The 18,988-nt window shown below is 42.1% G+C and overlaps 1 protein-coding gene across 1 annotated transcript in view; it reads right to left on the bottom strand.

Moving 5' to 3' along the window:
• Positions 1-914: 914 nt before the first annotated feature.
• The window catches only part of LOC134853361 (cysteine-rich venom protein-like), a 51,925-nt gene continuing 33,851 nt past the window's right edge, over positions 915-18,988 (bottom strand). The window contains exons 6-7 of the mRNA XM_063869338.1: positions 2,144-2,322; positions 915-1,089 (exon numbers count right to left, since the gene is read on the bottom strand). Coding sequence (XP_063725408.1) covers positions 1,002-1,089; positions 2,144-2,322 — 267 coding nt within the window. The 3' untranslated portion in view covers positions 915-1,001. The remainder of the gene's footprint in view (positions 1,090-2,143; positions 2,323-18,988) is intronic.

The following is an 18,988-nucleotide window of genomic DNA, read 5'->3' as shown; positions in this document are numbered from 1 at the left end:
ATCAGTTTTTGTTGATATCAAAAAATTTTGCTCGTCTTACCAAACTATAAAAGTTTTACCACCCATAGTTTTTATCTTAAAATTAGAAATAAAACATCTTACAGCTTTTTTGATGGTTCTAGGGATAATTTGAAAACTGCCTAAAGGCTATCATTTACCGCTTTAAATTTCCAGGAAAAAGAGCAGATATAAGTTTTTCTTTCAACTAAGAAAAAACGTTGAGTTCTATGGTTAAACGGTCTCAATCATTACGAGGCCAAACTGTGCGTTTTGTGGTTTTAAAGCAGGCTCCGCATCAATGACGATCTTTTTCTACTTCTTTTGTTCTTTCTGTTTTTAATCGTTTTTAAACTAATCACTTAAAATGGGCCAAACATTTTCTTGAAAATCTATTATGTCACGTTTTCTCCGCTCAGTGTAACTTATGTAGTCGGCGAAAGAAAATAAACATCTTCTGTTTTCAAAATTCTTTGATCATTCACTTTGATCCCGTTACTAAGTGATGATTAAACTTTTTCAATTATTCAAAAGCAGTAAGCACTGAAAATGATTTTTTCTAATGAATTGATCAAGTTTCCAGACTTTTTCAACCTTCACCTTTTTTCACTAATTTAAGTTCACACTGTTTTATGAAGTTTTTCTAAAAGTTTATATTGCAGAGAAAAACCCTCAGGTTATATGATTTTCCATAATGAACTGGTCCACCAGAGTTTTCGGTCGTAATGAACTTGCTGTTTGAGCCCGTTGAATAATCTGTACCAAATTGTTGTGGTTTCAGATTAGCTGGAATTATTTGATTGGATAATTGAATTTTGTGGTGCTGCTCATTGGCACATTGATGAAGGCACATTGATGAAAATGATTGCAAGTTTGACGAAATGTAAATATTCATTGAAATTGAAAGCACTGTGTGATTAAGTGATGAAGTTATACACAAACTTTTGTGTAATCAAAAAGTTTTCTTCATTAGACGATTTCCCTGCCGAATGTTCTTTTTTGCTTTAAACGTCAGTCAGAAAAAAAACTGCAGTTATTGTTTCTATAACTACACAGCTCGTCGAATAACCAGTGCTTGCTATCGGTTCACTCCTGAAACAAACATTCAATCTGATTTTAGAATTTTTTTATGATTAAAAACTAAGAAACGTTGGTTGCTTTTCTTCAAACAACATTCACATTCTTCTTTTAGTTGAAACCAAAATTGAGTTTTGAAAACGGTTTCGAACTATTTATGTCTATTCCACACTTGCCTTACACTCATTCGATCAAAATGTCTTTCACTGGAAACAGTTGAATGCAGGGTCGGCTTATTTTTAATGCGGCGTCGGCTCATTTATTTTCCGTTTTCTAGGATAGCTGCTGAACTAGAAAGACACACATTCCCCAAGCAACAAGTGAAAAAGATCTCAGTAACTTTATTTTTAACAAACAAATTATTTCAAAATTCCTTAAGGCTAAAACTACCACGTCTGGTAACTGGAGTTTCAAATATCATCTGTGACCAAAACGCTGAGGTTAAAAATATTGTCGCTCAATAACATGAGGTCTTTTGTCCCATAGGGTCTTATTAAATACACAAAAAAGAACGCACTTTTTAAATTGAAAATTTTGTTTTAAGACGCTGAATGCGGATTCAAAACAAATTAACACTTCGAACTTCAACCACGCAAAAAAATAAAACAAATCCTGAAAAATCGATAACCATAACTTAATTTGAGCAACTTCAGTCAATAAACTCTTTTATAATTCCGCAAACAAGCTACAAAAATCCACTTTCAAAACCACAAATTGTTCCGTTTATCATCTTCTCTCACAGCTTTGTTGGATAGTGGATTTAAGATTTAATCCAGCAAACTAAATGAATATGACTTTAAAAGAAACCAGAGTCCGAACAGAAAAAAAAGAAATGTGAACAACTTCAAGACTTCTTCATTTCAAAAACAAACAGATTAAATCATCACACTAATATAAGTGTCGCCACAACGTTTAAAAACTCCACAAGATAAAACGGCTTTACCCGAACAAATCCATTGTTAAAACTTTTTCTATTTCGTTCAATTTTTCATTGAGACAAATTATCTTTTTCTTTCCTTTTTTTTCAATCTGTTATTTTTTATTGTTGACATATAATTTTATGATTTACCTCTTACATGTTTGTACGTTTTCTGCAGATTCTTGAAGCTCAGCAAAGTTTTCGTCAGTCATTAAAGCATGCTCTTTGATGTTTCCTTGAGGTTCGTATAAGCACACAAGAAGATTTTTGGCACACTCAATAAATGGCGCTACCCCGCAACCCACTCGTGTGCTGTTTGCCCACATGATCTAGAACAACAGAGATTGATCTATCGAAACTTTAGTCTAGCAAAGAACAACGATTTTTAAGTTCAATAGATTAAGCGTTCACTGAGCCTTGAACGATGCAAAGTTTGGTTAACCGCCGTTTTGTTTTTGAAAGTTGAATGGTTTGAACATCGCGGCTACGTATTTTTCAAAACGTTTTTTTAACGTGTTTTTGACAATTATATTTAAAATTGCTCACTTCAAACGAATATTAGGAGCATTTACTCTAATTTTGCTTTTAAAAGTTGAGAATTAAACTAAGCTCTCAGCTAGGATGTCATCACGAGTTTTTTGTGAATTGAAATTTGCATCCTCCAACAAAGCGAAAAATTTTAAGATTTGGCTTTCAAAATCAAACAGAATATAGTTAAATATGTAACTTTTCAATTGCAGAAAGTGACTCTTGACTTAAAAAGCAACTCATCAAATTCATTTGGAACTCTCAATTCAGAAGCAGACCAAGTTTTAAAAAAATTTTCTTGTCCACTCGGTCAGCAACATTTTTCTTGAATCTTTGTAGAAAAAAATTTAGCCGGGATATCTCTCAACATTTTTGAGATAGAACGAAAGAATGACTCAGCTATGTTTAGTGATTTAAAATACACACTTCTTTCTTTCAAAGAATTTTTGCTGTTGTAAACAAAAGTGTTTCAAAGGAGTCAAACACTTCAAATGTTTTTTTTTCAATACAAAAATTTTTAATTAAAAAAACCTAGAAAATGTAACTTCCAGAAGTCCAATCAATTATAAAAAAACAAGGAAGCCGAGAATTGACTGCACTTATTTAATGGCCTCCTGAATTTTCTTTATTGTGTTCTTGTTCTTGTATAACTGTGTGATAAACGGGTAAAAGCTGTAACACTGAACATGAAATCTTGCATAACAATGTTCATAGTTCAAGACTAATAATTTTCAGGAAATATCAAAAAAGTAAGCTTCAGACAAAAAGCTGAGGTCGATTTTGAGTCAATAGTTAATTCAAATAATATTTAGCAGTGAAGTCGATCTTCGGGTCCCAATCTCGAATGTTTCCCTCATCTGCGTTCCACCCGGCTATTGCTTCAAATCTTCTTCAATCTTCCAAGTCATCTGTCGCGAACAGTTTTATTATTCTCTTAGTAATGTTTTTTTTACTCATTTATTTTCAATTACGTTTTCAAATCAAGTTTTTGCTGAATAAGATTTTTGAGTTGCCAGTTGTTTGGGCAGTTGTTTTTGTTGCTTTCTATGTCTATGATGATCAAAACACGTTATAATGCTATGTTTTTCAGCTTACTTGTTCGCTGTTTTCCACCTCTATGGGTTTTTTTTAGATTTGAGGTTTCGTTTCAAATCTTTTGTTTCATTTTCCTTTTTTTCACTATTTCTTTTTTTATTCCTTGTTTGGTATGATTTTCTTGAATCTTGCGCTTTTAGCCTTTGAAAAGATATCGTTTGATCAGTTTATTGGTTGCGTCCTTTGTTTCTGCATGCTTGTGGCTTTTTTCTGTGATGCCTTTGGCTAATCTCAGTTCTTCTGAGAAAAATGCGGTCAGTCCTGAAACTCAAAAACTACCTTTAATGCTCGTTCTGTTTTTTTTGTGTTTGTTATCTGTAAAGTCCAGCTTTTTCCGGTACCTCTGTTTTTACCCGACCAGGTTTAAACACGGCGATCTAACTCTGTCTGTAGCGTCTCTGTACTAGTTAGAACATTGTTGAAAGATGCTCGAGGGAAAAGAGCCCGGCCTGCGGGCATGAAGGGCCCGATGGCGGCTCTTTAACCCTAGGCCATCTTCAACTATTTTCTAACAGTTGAAGAGTATGTTTTTGCTATTTCTGAGGGAAAGATACCCGAAATTTGTGAAAGAGCCCGGAAAATTGCGGAAATTTCATTTTTCATCCATGTCTTGTCGTGAAAGAGCTTGTGTGAAAGAGCAAAAATATACTCTTCTTAGCTCTAGTTCATCAAATTTAAAAAATTAAATTTGTTTCAAGTAGTGCAATGATAAAACAATATAGAGAATTTATCATTGAAAGAGCACCAACTTGAACGAGCGCAGAAGGTTGTTAAGACTGTTGAAGCGCCGCTAAGAATTTTCTTTTAAGTTTTGTCTTATATGGACCTGGTTGTTTATTCTAACTAACATTTATACAAAAAAGATAATAGTTTAAAAAAAACCTTACAGCTTCTTTTTCTTACATCTAATTGATAAATTTTTGCAGTAGATTTTACAAAAAAGAAAAAACGGTTTTCAGACATGTTTTCAAAACAATTTGTTAAAGTAGTCGCAAAAAATTCAAAAAGTATCTCTGAGTTCATGCAAAAGGTTGTCTATAGATTGTTTAGGCTCAATTAAAAATTTTTAACGATATTCATATTGAAAATGAATAGAGAATTTTATAGTGTCCGTATTCGCACAATTTTTTTTGTTATTTCGTGCTAAAATTTTTTTGTTTATTTTATTTTTCTAGTGGTATCAAGTGATTTGTCTAACTCTTGTTTGAAATGAAATTGTTCACGTTGTCATTTTTAAATCCTCATCTAATTACTTTAGATAGTATTTTCAGCAGTTGTTATACGTGTAGTTCATTGATTGAGCAAATTCCATGCGTTTTTCTTATTGTCATTTTTTCTTGTGTTTTTTTTGAGGCGAAACGCAATTGCAATTAAAAAAATTGGTTGTATTTTTTTTTAAAGCGGTTTAGTGGCAACTCCGTATTCTAATGCCCCATATTGATTTATTGGTTGTATAAACTTCTTCTAAATTCAAATGAGAACAGATGAGCTGAGAAAATGTCTTGTTTGATAAAAAATTGATATGAATTCAGTACATTTTTTGTTACTAATTCAACATGTTGGCTGAAGGTAACCTTTTGATCCAAAATTTTTCCTGTCGTTTTAAATGCCGTTTTTAGTTCTATCGTGTTTTGGTTCCAGGTAAAACTTATAATCCCAATTGTTTCTATAAACCCAACTGATTGTCTGCTTCAGCATCTTTTTCTTTATCTCGTCCTTTTTTCTCTTCGTGTCAGCGTTGCTTTGCGTCGACTTATCAATTGTAATTGTCCGACATCAATGGCGTTGCGAGGTCTTCTTATCCAAACTGATTTGATTTCTTGTTCCATAAGATGTTATTTCTTCAAAGCTAATGATTGAAGTGTGGTTATTCGATTTTAATTCCGATTGCACTTATAATGATCAATACTGTTTTTTTTTTTAGAAAAGGTAACATCCACTGAATATCGTGTTTGTTACTTTTTCGTTTCGAGCTACGAAGTGAGCATTTTTTTCACATTTCATCCATTTCTTTAACTACAAAATAATTAGCACTTTTTTAAAAACTTTGACATGTTATGAATTACAATGTCTTACGAAAAAAAAAAACGGATTGGAAAAACGTAAAAAGCTGTTTTCAAAGCAATGTGTCTGATCATTTAGTTAGAGGTCATCAAAGAGGTGTTCATAATCCTAAAGAAAAGCAGTAGCAGTAGAGAAATTGGCATATAGAAGATATTATTAGGAAGCTTAAGATCTGAAAAGTCTCCTCCATATATTTCGCTTGGTCTAAAAAGAACTAAAACATATTTTAAGCTCTTAGAGAGTTTGAATAAAAACTCAGCACTCTAATCAGAAAAATTATAGGTGCCAAAACTTAAGGTCATGTTTCATAGCTGACTACGTTTTTGTATTCCTTTTAAAAAAGAAAAAAAATGAATGAAGCCTACTTTAGATCCTTAGCTTTCCAACAAAAACTTTTAAACTCAAAATTTTTAAACTATTTCTGCTATTTACAAGCATTTTATTTGCACCAGGAACACCTCTCTGAAACCTTGAAGCCTTTCAATTCAGTAGCACTAAAACACTTTGTAAACAGGCTTTTAAGCTTTTTCATCTGGCTATAGTCTAAAGGACGGTTTCCTCTCTCAAATGACAAAGTTGCCAACCGTGAATCGTGGAAAATGAGAATCATGGGGAAAATTGCTCTTTTGGTCCATGGAAAATGAAAATAGCAATTTCTATATCCTCTGACTGTAGCTCGATAAAAAAAAACTGAATTTTTTTAAAGCACAAAAATTTTGAAAAACAATCAACTATCCTTCAACTATTAGCAAAAAAGGGTACCAAAAGTTCATGTGACTGTATTTTTTTTTCGAATAAAAAAACTTTGTTTCTTGCCTAAGGATAATCCAAATTTCTTTTTTGTTCCATAGTTCTTTTTTGGGACTAGAAATTTCACATGGTCCCACCATTGCAGCTGAAGTTGGTCAGACTGCGGTAGATCTGAAGCTAGAGGTTACGTGAGAAAAAGATCTGCCTTGCACATATATACTTCGATATTTACTATTACTTCTGTACACATGCTGATTTCTATCCTGCGCCTGTTGACAGACCGCAGGAAAGAGGGTTAACCCATCATAGGTCATTCAAAATTTGTTGGAACTTAATTCTTTACGCTCGTATTGTTCAAAAAACTGTTGTGTCCCATCTAAATAATTAAGATCATTGGCGCATTTGCGCATTTTCCGTTAGTGAACAAAACGGCGGTTCAACAGAACTACTCATCACTCGCACTACAATTCTTGTATTTTACTTTTATAGGACATTTGGAACGAGTTTTTGTGACCGTTTTTTTTTTAGTATTTTCGATTCCATCATACTACCTCTCCGAAACAGAAGCAATTTTTGGGGCTACAGATCTAACGTTTAGATTATAGTTCAGTTTTTCATGCGTTACAGATATTATATTTTTCAATTACCTTTCCAATTGTTTCAATTAGGTTGTTTCTATGACAAATTGCTGTGATATCTTGGAAATTTTTTAAATCTTTTGGAGAACTTTGCAACAGTTCTACAAAAAATATCGATGAATGTTTTTTCCGATCAAAATCTTCCAAAAAACTTTATAGATTGTAACAATCGCCTACTTAAGTCACATATGAGGTTAAAGAAAAATAGGCTCTATAACCATTGGCTCAAGAGTCAGGGACACTATATCTTCTGTTTTTCTACCTCAAGCGGTCTGAGCCAATTTGGTTCACTTGCGACATGAGACTAAAACCAGCGTTACATCTTAAAAGCCACTACCAACCCCCCCCCGCCCCCACTCTAGAAAATAAGAACGCCCCCATACTCAGGTCTCAAAAGACATAAAATACGCGAACGCCGTTAAAAACAGGGTCGGGACCTTATGTATAGTTACTTTTTATTAGACAAAAACTTTGATCCATTTTCAGATGGATCAACCTAAAAACTCTCCCTAACTCAATATAACAGTATAAAACACACTCAAGAAAATTAAATTAGGTACTCACATACCAACACGACCTCTAGAATTGAGTAACTAAACTATAAAGCAACTCTGGAATTGATTGCGTAATTGAGTTTAACTCGAGAAGTTTGAAATAATTAAGTTTTAACTCAAGATATACGTTTTTGGTCTGGACCAATCGGCAGCTTCAGCTGTCGACCTTTCCACGGGAGGTTCACTCTGGTCCACTCTAATTTACTTCTCTTCCACTCGCGATCACTTACTGTCTTCTGTCAAGGATAAGACAGCTCTACTCTCGTTCGAATTATGTATTGGAAATTGACAATAGCAATTTTCCGCTGCTATTTTTGTTTTTTTTTCCCCACGAATGTAGTTCGATTCTTCTGATCCTATTTTTATGATTTTTTCAGTTGTCGCGAGAAACTTGAGCATGACATGCGCTATCCAATTTTTGAAAAACTGCTTTTCACCCCAAAACCAAGACTAAATGTTTTCTCAAGGTCAAACGTCCAAATATGACCGACTGGCGCATACTCCCCGGACTCAAGATCGATGTCCTCATCGCGTGTCGTCGTCTGTCAGTGAGCCCTAAGAAAATTGAGTGCGTCTCAACATACAGTGCCAGTGGTCATTTACAGAAGTTTGTAGCAGATTTAACTTTATCTACACCCCAAAAATCACAACTCTGCAAAACTGTCACATTATCGCTAAACAGCAATCAAAATTCACATATATCTGCACTCTGAATTTCCGCTTTGTAAGCTAATGATTAAAATTTCTTTTGTTTCACCCATTAAGAAAATTGTCATGCAGCTTTTTGATTTATATAGATTAAAATTTCTTTTCCGTGCCCTCAGATTTTCACCGCTCACGTCTCAAGAACCATTTCCTGAACACCCTTTTTAGTTCGTGCCTCTTGTCTTCGAGGTACTGGGTCCTGACACACTCGACATCGTTATCTGCCTTGCCATTTCTTCTTCGTCATCGGAACTGACAACGCTATCTTCCCATGCCTTCAGCGGTTCGTAGGCCGGCATCCACTCCTTTTGCGCCTGATTCGGCAGATCCTTCACTTTAGATTCCCTATTCAAGTAAAAGGAATTGTGCAAACTCAGGCTCATGTTCTTTGCCAAGTCCTCCTCCAATATCATTTCCCTCGCTTTGGTGTTATCTCGAGACACTCTGCCAACTCTTTTCCAACCCGTGATTATCGCATTGCGATGGGTTAGCCAGAGTCTCTTAAAAGGTTCCGGCCCTGTCTCGGCCAGGAACTGTCGATACTCTTTCTGATGCTTCTTCATGTGATCCTTCGTCACCGTATACAACCAAGACGTCAACGTCGCTCGAAACCATGGTAAGAATCTTATGCGACTCCATACGTGCCTCACCTCCATGGGTATTGAGAACACTTTGCACGCAGTCTCAAACAACTCAAGCCTCCGGTTATAATAAATGACATGTATTGATTGCGCTGTTGGTGCCGTCGACTGTCGATATTTCGTCAAGTTTTCTTCCTTGAAAAGGTTGACCTTCTGCTGATGGTCGGGTAACCCGGTTGGCCGAACTTCTTCCACGTCCCATGTCAAGCAGATGTTTGAATGCTCCGGATACCACACTTTCTGTGACAGACAGTGGCATGGGCAATCCCCATGTGTCAAGTTGATACTCCGGAGGTTGCGTTTTCCCGAAGCTTCCAATAGAGGTTCAAGCTTCATCATTTTCTCATGTGTCACGTCATTTTCTTCCATGGCTGGGTCACTATTCAGAGCTTTCCCGATCGTGTTCTGTCTCTCGAAATCAATTGTGTTTTCAATTTCTGAGCTCAATAGTTCCTCGCCCAAGATCTCAATCGAGTTCTCTCTTTGATCCCCCAGCACAGCTCTCAGGATCTTCTTTAACAGCCTATGTGAGTGATGCGACAATCGAGCCAGGCGTACACATTTGGGTATCGAGAAGGCTTTGTCAATTAATACCCTCTGATTCGATGCCTTCACCATCGCCATGTGTAATGGGTAAAGGCTTAAACACCTATTGGCCATTACCGATCCCACCAGAGACTTCGCTTTCATTGGAAAATTGTAGGCTTCACTCACTGGAAACCCCATCTCCGCCTCAAGACAAATCTTCTATCCTCTGATGTTTTTCTGTAACACTCCAGGCCATGACTCCACGCTTAACGCCGTCACCAAATGTTGTTCGGATTCTAGCATCTCCAGTGAATGCAAGCTACACATCCTCGAGAAGAATCCCAATGCCGTCTCTATGTTCAAAGTGGTGCTCGCATAGCATTCAGCCACTATCTGCACCTAACTTTTTCTTTCTCAGTGATGTCATCAAACCACGTGGCTAATTCCTCCTTCTGAAAAGATTGTAACCTGACGCAGGATAGTCCGTCACAAGAATGTTCTCCACCTCCACACACTAGGTCCAGGCAACTAATCCATTCCATCTTCTTCACTTACTTATCCAGCTTGCTCGTTTTTTCCTCCGGTTTCTTTTGATGAGGTAGGATTAGTTTGTGCACCGCTTTCAGATTCCTCAAGTCCTCATCCTTCGCCGGTGACAGTCGCACTCGCTCCGTGACTTCTTCAAATAAACTCGCGTGGGTATTTGGGCACCAGGAGGGTATATGGGCTTGGCCTTTTCCTTTCCGTCGGGTGAATCTCAATGATCTATCCGTCCAGAACTTTAACAATTCCGCCACCTCAAAGTTCATGTAGGCTTTTCCGGCCTCCGAATCCAAGAAAGGGCTGTAAACTTTTCCCATTGATACTCTCCCCATTTTGTGGGCTTCGAATAGTCTTCTGCTCGGGCCAAATTACGATGCACGTCATGCCCCTCCTGGAACTTCTTGTTGTAGAACCTTCGTATTTCATTAAGCTTCCCATGGTTCTCTAGAGACTGCCTTGCTATCTCTTCTTTTTCAATTCCAGTACTCTGGTATGCGTTCAAGATAACATTGGAGACTGTCGTTTCCATAGTTTTAATTCCCATCGCTTTTGATGGCACATCTGAACAGTAGTGTCGGTTATCACTGACATGATCCACCTCAAGAAACAAGTGACATCTTTCCTCCTCGCCAGGCTCAATCCCGAATTGTCTCGTGCAATATGCTGCACCAGCAGACTCTTGTCGCCCAGCTTAAGTTTGTCGTGCGAGGTCAACGCCTCTAACGCCACTCCCGCAAAACTCCATGTGAGCATCAACTGTCCTGCCGTTCTGACAAAAAGATTTGCATCAATGGCAATGCCAACGAGGGTGCTCTCATCGAGTCTTCAATCTACTCTAGCAACAGGTTCACCCAAGACCATCCTAGCTGGTTTCCCATTTCTAGCTTATTAACTTCGGCTTTCTGTTGGGTAGCTCAATGCCATTGCTTGCGGGACCCCGCGATCAAGCTTCTTCAGGCAAATCTCCAGTTCTTTCGTGTCTCCAGAGCTATCCACCAAGGTCGAGTGGTGTTCATCGTCGCATTTCTCTCGAGAGGATTGCACGTCATATGCTTCCCAATGGCCTGGTGTTGAGTCGAACGACATTACTTGCCGATGTCCACTTCCCACGTTTGTCCACTAGTCGAACCCCTTTTTGCGTTTGCCTTTTGGGGTTTGAAGTCTTCCTCCGTTCCCGGAGTCGTCGAGGCTTCCATTTCTCGCAGCACCTCGGTCAACTTCCTGGGTGCTGAGCTGCTCTTGTAATTCTCTGTTTTCAATCGCGCTAGAATCATAGTAGCCGTCTCTTTTAGATTATTCTCTGAAACCGCATCCGCCGAAGCACTCGCCTCTTCTGTCTCTTGTGTCGTATTCCTAGACATTATTCCTTTACTCGGGGGCGTCGCCACAATCATCACTGACTCAACCTCTCTATCCAGATCTTGTATCTCCGACTCTTGCCTTCCCCTTCTCGAGCCTTAAGGATATTAATATTTTTTATCATATTAATAATCTTATTTTTTATCATCCATTCCAATCTTCATTTCATTATCATCAGTTTCTTCAGTTAGAGTAGTGCTGTCTCCATGGGTTTGCATCAGTCTTCTGCTTCGGTTCCCTTAGATTAATCGTCTTCTCAAGCAGCTTCTTTCTCTCATTCTTGTCTAGTCCGGTGTCTAGGTTCCCCATGCTTCATCAACGTACACCCCCAGTTCTTCCTTGAGGTCTTTCAGCTTAGACTCGCGTTTTATTCTCTGGTTGAATTCACTCGAGAAATCTTGCCACGTCTTCTCATCTAGCGTGTCCAGCAAGTTGCGCTCAGAAGTGTTCTTCTTGTTTTCTCCCGCATTCAAAAAAAGCATTCCCATATTGGAGGTTTCACTGATCAAAATCAGCTCCAGATTTTTGCTGAGAGATCCCAGGGGTGGGGTAGCCGTGTTCGCCCAGTCGTCCTCACTCAAATCGTGCAGTAATTCCTGCGTGGTAAAGTCCCTTTCCACTGCGCCCTGATCAGGCGTGTTTCCCACCTCCATCTCTTATCCTGCTTCACTGAGGGCTTTATCCATGCTTTCCCCCTCTCCTGATTTTGCCTGCTCTCTTTCTAGCATCTCCTTGAACCAGTTTTCTACATGGAGGCTTCTCTTGTCTCCAGAGGTGCCCACTGACAAGCGTGAGGGTGTGCAAACTTCATATCGTCCTTCAGAGCCATGAGACTCTCCTCCACGATCATCCTTTCATCGTCATATTCTTGCTGATTTTTTTCAAGTCCAGCCTCCTCAAGTGTTCTCAAGACATCTCGGACTTCAAACTTAGGGAGCATCGAGCCTAGCATCTTCTTCGCTTGTGTAGTCCACGAATTTATCTTGATTTCACACGTGTGGAATTACACCGCTGCCGAGTATCCAATGAACAAAGGATCCTAGCCGTCCGTGAGTTCTCTTTGCTATCTTCCCACCGTGACTCTCGCGCGTAGGGAAGGGACTACCACGGGGCTGTTCATTCCCATGGTACTTCTTCTCACCGTCGGGAACTCGGGGACGGCAGCGGTTAGGACATACCGCTGTGGTATCGTTTCGCTTTCTTTTTTTCTGAATTCGAAACTCCTCGTCCACGCCGGGATCCTCAAGACCTCCCTCTTGTCCGTCGCCACTGGGTTCAGGTTCCAAATTTTGGGATAGACCTCGGTAGGACCCTTACGTTTTCCTCCCATTCTGCACTGCAGTCGTCCCGTGAAATTGCACACCACTAGTTCGAGATTCTTGACTTTTCTAAAAAGCACCGTCTCACTCATCTGCGCTCTCAAGTCTTCTTGTCTGCACCGGTTGAGTGCCGCCCCATCTAGAATGCTGATCAGGCTTACGTGCACCACCGAGCGTCGATACGCTACCACGAGTGGATCCTGGAATACATATGTCACTGCTGGCCCGTAGACAGAGGTCACCACTCCCCCAACCCTCTAATCATCCACACTGGGCCAGATCTCAAGTAAAACACAAGTCAGTCAGAAGGGGTATGCCCCATTTCGCCTCTCTCACTTCCTCTCTCGTCTTGGGGTTTCTTTCTTCGCCCGTCAAGTAACGATTCTGCATCAGCAGATACTCCACAAGCAATGTCTTCAGTCCGGCAGCAAACTTTTACGAATAGGTCTCCAAACTCGGGTGAGCCTTCCTTACCGACAGGAATTCCCCATACTTCATCAACCGATTAAACGCCTTCAGTCCCCATGCGTCAAGAGTACCAGAGTCAAACACCCATCAATCGGGAGCGTTCCCACGACCCTACTGAACATGTACGCCCTCCCCATAATGAACAGTTACCTCGGGTATACACGAATACAAGGCCAGCAGGAGGTTGATGGGCATGTTCAAGAGCTCCTGCACGAACGCTTCAATGATGGTGTCTCCTGCGCAAAACACCTTGTTCAGATACTTCCTTTCCCAGCATGGGCTCAAGAATCTCAAGATTTCGTGGTTCCTCCTGGTGTTCAGCTCGCCCTTCGCATGCTCCATCCAGAAACCTCCGATGTAACTTCCTTAGCTGCTGTGACAAATCATCCCACCGTCATCTCCCTACCTTCTGTCACCTCTAGCTGTTCCTCAAGAAAATTCCATATTTGTTTGATGAGGGGTGGAGCACTCTCCCTTGTCTTGTCCGTTGCATTCTTGAGTCTCGGGGTCAGACACGGCCACCTCTCTCTCTCTTGTGTCAAGCGATATCCTAACGACTCTAGTTGTTTTTCGGCCGTGGCCACATTCTTTTTTTCATTGATCAGTCCTCTCGCCCTACTGGTGGAGCTCGTGATCGTCTGATCCATCCTCCGGAACCACAGGCTGGCTGTTATATGGGTTATCGCAGGGTGAACGTCCCCTATCTGCTGGTTAAACATCAGCTGCCGGGCCAGATTTGACACTTCAAGGCAGAGAACCTCATTCAGCACAATCAAGATGTCTGCCAACTCATAAAATCCCCGCAGAGCTTGAGATACATTCGCCCATGCCGCTCCCAGTTCCGACTTGGGAAGTCTCAATTTTACTGGCTCCAACTCGCGATTCGGAGCGGCCATAAGCATCCGCCACGCATTGTCCTCTGCTATCAGGATCAAAATTGCATAAGCGAACTGTAAGGCTGGTGGCATGCTCGCATTACTTGGCAATGACGTGAACAACACCCTCGTCTTTGGCCCGAATCGAGAAGCTACCAACTCCTGTACACTTTTCTTTGCTGCAAACAGCGTCTGAATTGCTTGCCAGATCTTCTTGGGGGTTGGTTCCGCGCCTGTCAAGTGCTCTAGAAGTCCTGCCGCATACAGGTGGTCGTTCATCCCAGCGAATAGCATCAGCTCTGGCTCACAAGGCGTCTCCGATTTCATTGCCACCGCCAGGGTCCACATCTGGATCAATTCGGCTCCAGGCAGCAGATACACTAGGGTTTCTGGGCAAAAAAAACTTCGGCGACGTCCACTCGAAGTCCGATCCTGCCACGATGATTTTGCTCGCTGCTCCCGGGTCTGATCGATCGTTCACGGCCAAGGTTTTGACCAACTGTGAAGTCCCATCAATCATACCTTGGGTCTTCAGCGAGCTTTGGACCCATGTATCCGCTGATCCCCAAGCTCTTTGGTTCAAGAAGCTTTTCGACTGTTCTCAGCTGTGTAGGAATTGCCACTCTGATCCTGGCTATGTTCGTTCGATGCTTGCGAGGTTCCACGATTAGAGCTGGACTCCCCAGCTGCTTGAGGGGTCTGTAGTTGATTGGGCCCATTATTGATTTTTGCGGTATTCCCGTTAAGTCTGCGGATTCTAGTGTCTTGGCTCTCGAGAAGTGCGCCTCATGGGCCTTTAGCCAATCCACACCGTGATGTCTGCTCAAGTCCTCGTGCGACACTTTCTTGAGTCCCAGAACCTCCGCCAACTCTTGTCTACATGCATGATCTTCCAGGTCTAGATCCTTTACTTTCTAGATATCGAGATCCTTGACTTTTCTAAAAAGCACCGTCTCGCTCATCTGCGCTCTTAAGTCTTCTTGTCTGCACCGGTTGAGTGCCGTCCCATCTAGAATGATGATCAGGCTCACGTGCCCCACCGAGTGCCGATACGCCACCACGAGTGGATCCAGGAATACATACGTCACTGCTGGCCCGTAGACACAGGTCACCACTCCCCCGAGCCTCTAATCATCCCCACTGTGTCAGATCTTATGGCCAAACACAAGTCAGTCAGAAGGGGTATGCCCCAATTCGCCTCTCTCTTTTCCTGTCTCGTCTTGGAGTTTCGTTTTTCGCCCGTCAAGTAACGATTCTGCATCTGCAGATACTCCACAAGCAATGTCTTCAGTCCGGCAGCACACTTTTACGAATAGGTCTCCAAACTCGGGTGAGCCTTCCTTACCGGCAGGAATTCCCCATACTTCATCAACCGATGAAACGCCTTCAGTCCCCATGCGTCAAGAGTACCAGAGTCAAACACCCATCAATCCGGAGCGTTCCCACGACCCTACTGAACATGTACGCCCTCCCCATAATGAACAGTTACCTCGGGTATACACGAATACAAGGCCAGCAGGAGGTTGATGGGCATGTTCAAGAGCTCCTGCACGAACGCTTCAATGATGGTGTCTCCTGCGTAAAACACCTTGTTCAGATACTTCTTTTCCCAGCATGGGCTCAAGAATCTCAAGATTTCGTGGTTCCTCCTGGTGTTCAGCTCGCCCATCGCAGGCTCCATCCAGAAACCTCCGATGTAACTTCCTTAGCTGCTGTGACAAATCATCCCACCGTCATCTCCCTACCTTCTGCCACCTCTAGCTGTTCCTCAAGAAAATTCCATATTTGTTTGATGAGGGGTGGAGCACTCTCCCTCGTCTTCTCCGTCGCATTCTCGAGTCTCGGGGTCAGAACGGCCACCTCCGTTAAGCCTGCGGTTTCTAGTGTCTTGGCTCTCGAGAAGTTCGCCTCGTAGGCCTTTAGCCAATCCACACCGTGATGTCTGCTCAAGTCCTCTTAAGCCCCATTACCTCCGCCAGCTCTTGTTACATGCCAGATCTTCCAGGTCTCGATCCTTTACGCTCTAGATATCGGGCTTTGCTCGCCTCTCCCAGACTATCTGTCTTTTGTTGTCCACCACCACCACCACGAAGGACACTACCGATCTCTAGGGTGTGGAGGATTGCGCCTCGTCTTCTTCCATCGGCGTGGATCCTAGTTGCCTACTACTGCTGCTCCTTGAGCTTCCTCTCGAGTAGGTTCTCCCTCACAAACGATCGGACAAGGGCCCAGCAGCGAAGAAGGGAGATATTGGGGATGGACCAAAGGTGAACTGGCCTGTCTCCAGCTTGTCTGACTCCAGAAGGTTTATGTGCCTTTGGAAGTCACCGTTTAGCCACTGCATGTCCCTGGGACTGTCGAAGTGGATGCCATCACAAGACGCATCATCCGGAAGGGAATGGTCCATCATGCTTGCCATGTCGAGTAGTCTCACGGGGAGTATGCTCCTCTGCTGGATTTACCTGTTGATTTCTTTGAGGTTGCGCACCCTGTCGTTTGTCTCCCTCGCATTCTGGTCAGCCATCATGTTGTTAGGGACGGTGCAAATAGTGAGTATGGCTGGATCTAGATAGATCCTCAATTCTTCAAAAATACAACTCATCTTCTCCTGCAGCCTCATTACTTTCCTCTGCTCGCCTCTGGACACGTCATTGGTTCCCAGCATCAGGGTGATCATGTACATCTTCGCCATCCCCAGCATCTCTAGCGACGCCCACATCTGGGTTTTTCCTGCACCAAAAAAACTCAAGATTCCCATCTGCCAATGCGCCTGGATTCGCGTCAACACTCGTATCAGGATCTCTATAATCAAGTAGACTGCAACCTCGGGCTGAAATAATCAGCCCAAGAAGTGTCGTGGAAGGCAACCCCTCCTTGTGCGTTGCGCCGCTGCCCAATCCATCCGGCTATGCCTGTGATAGGCACTGTCTTTGTTCTTTTTGTAGCTTGCGATTATTACACTCCTCACTGGATGATATCTCCAGGTGGGAGGTCGCTCCTCTCGCGCTGAGTTCTCGCGAGCCCTTGACTGCTTCCTCTCTTGCAACTCCCTGAGGCGCGACGTGAACGTCCCGGTTTGACTACCACTGGTTGAACTGGTCGTCAATCCCGGCAGCGAGATTTCCATCAAAGGCCTAACTGGGTTTGTCTCTAGATTGTACAGGGAAGGAACTGGCTCGGGAGGTTTCCATGCATCAAGGCCCTCATTCATGTGTTCTTGGGCCACACGGTCCAAACTGAAGCGACCGCTCGCCGGAGGAGCTTCGTCTACCTCCATCCGCGACTCTGGTCTTGGTCTCGCGAGAGCCGGTTCAGTCGTAGTCCTCTCTTTCTTCATACCAATCGCGACTGCTTGCTGCCTCCTTTGTAGCCGTTTTACACAATTTGATCACAAACTGCTACACTTTCTTGTAGTCTCTGTTCTTGCTCCCATTCTGCCATCAGCAGATCACGGTCAAGAATCGCTTTGTTCCGCTCAAGTACTGCCTGGTCGCGATCGAGCTTGGCTTGATCCCTTTCAAGAACAGCTTGGTCTTTTCCAGGTTGGCTTATCCCGTTCCCTTTGAGTCCTTTCCATCACTCTTTTCATGCTGCTGAGATCTGGATATGACTCTTCCGTCTATTGCTTACGGAATATCGATTGTGTTTTGCTTGTGGATTAAGTTGCTGCTCCTGCTGGTGGTCTGGTCGGAAGGGGAATCTCTACCGCACCATATTCGGTGTTGCTGCTCAAGCTAGGGTTTCTCGCAAGGTCATGTCCTCTCAGCCATCCGGTCTGCTCTTGATTTGATATTCCCTTTGAAATGTAGCCCACCATCAACACGGCTGAAGTGTAATCCACTCCCTGCATTCGCCTTCTGCTTCCAGTTGCAGGATGGCATCCATCATTACCGACAGCCTTCCATCCACTTTTGTGTAATCGAGGTCCCACAAGCGCTTGCATAGCTCATCGAGGGTAGCTCTTTTGAGCGCTGCTAACATAGACTTCCAGAAACGATCCGCCATCGTTTCTTCTTCTCAAGCGATCTCACGTATCAACAAACTCAAGATATACTTTTCCCAAACCAACTCAAGAAATACCTTCCCAGATAAACTCAAAAGTACTTTCCCAGTTAAACTCGAGAAATATGCTATTGAAGAACTGTTCAAGACTTCTCCTGATTTGTTCGAGTAAGTGTAGCTTGATTGTCAATTCAATTTGCAAATATAACTGAAAAAAGTATTATTTTCGAACCAAGATGTTTTTTTTGCTCATACCTAAATTGAACCTCCCCCCTTACTACCTTTAAAACTTTATCCTAACAATTTCTCGGTAAAAAAAATTCAATTAGACATTTAAAAGCATGCAGACTTTTTTCCTGTTTTAGCACCAAAATTTCTTTAGAATTTAATTGTCATGCCAATTACATTACATTCCATCTACCTGACTCGTGCCCCCTTTTTGCCTAGCTCAAGAACCCTGTGCCTCTTAATTCAAGACTTCCATGTCCACTCAAAGCTCAGGCGATACTCAAGTAGTACTTCTTGTGTAGGTGCACAAATATCTCCGTTTCTGCAAAGACCAAGTGCAGGATGGCGTATAATTCCCAAGGGTTCAACCTGCCCCTATTTGGATCGTAGACCGGCATTGAGACCTCTCGTATCACTCTTTCGACCATGAACTCCCTCAACCTCGTTAGTGCCAACATCGCATGCTCGGGGTCTATCGTGTTCCTTTCCTTCATCCTTACCAAAAAGCACAGGTAATTACCAGGAACTTGTAGAACTGAAGGATGGAGCGCAGCCATTCCTCCCAACCCCGGTCTCTGTCTAAATAGAAACTCCACGTTCTGATATTCTCTTTTGAAGTCTGCTTCCAGTCTCGTGTTGAAGCTCAAGTCCGCTGTTATGCAGATCGCACTAGTCCTATCTGACAAAATGAAGTCGCT

This window comes from Symsagittifera roscoffensis, chromosome 8 (genome assembly GCF_963678635.1).
Source record: "Symsagittifera roscoffensis chromosome 8, txSymRosc1.1, whole genome shotgun sequence".
NCBI classification, from domain to species: domain Eukaryota; kingdom Metazoa; phylum Xenacoelomorpha; order Acoela; family Convolutidae; genus Symsagittifera; species Symsagittifera roscoffensis.
This window is presented reverse-complemented; position numbering and strand designations above follow the sequence as displayed.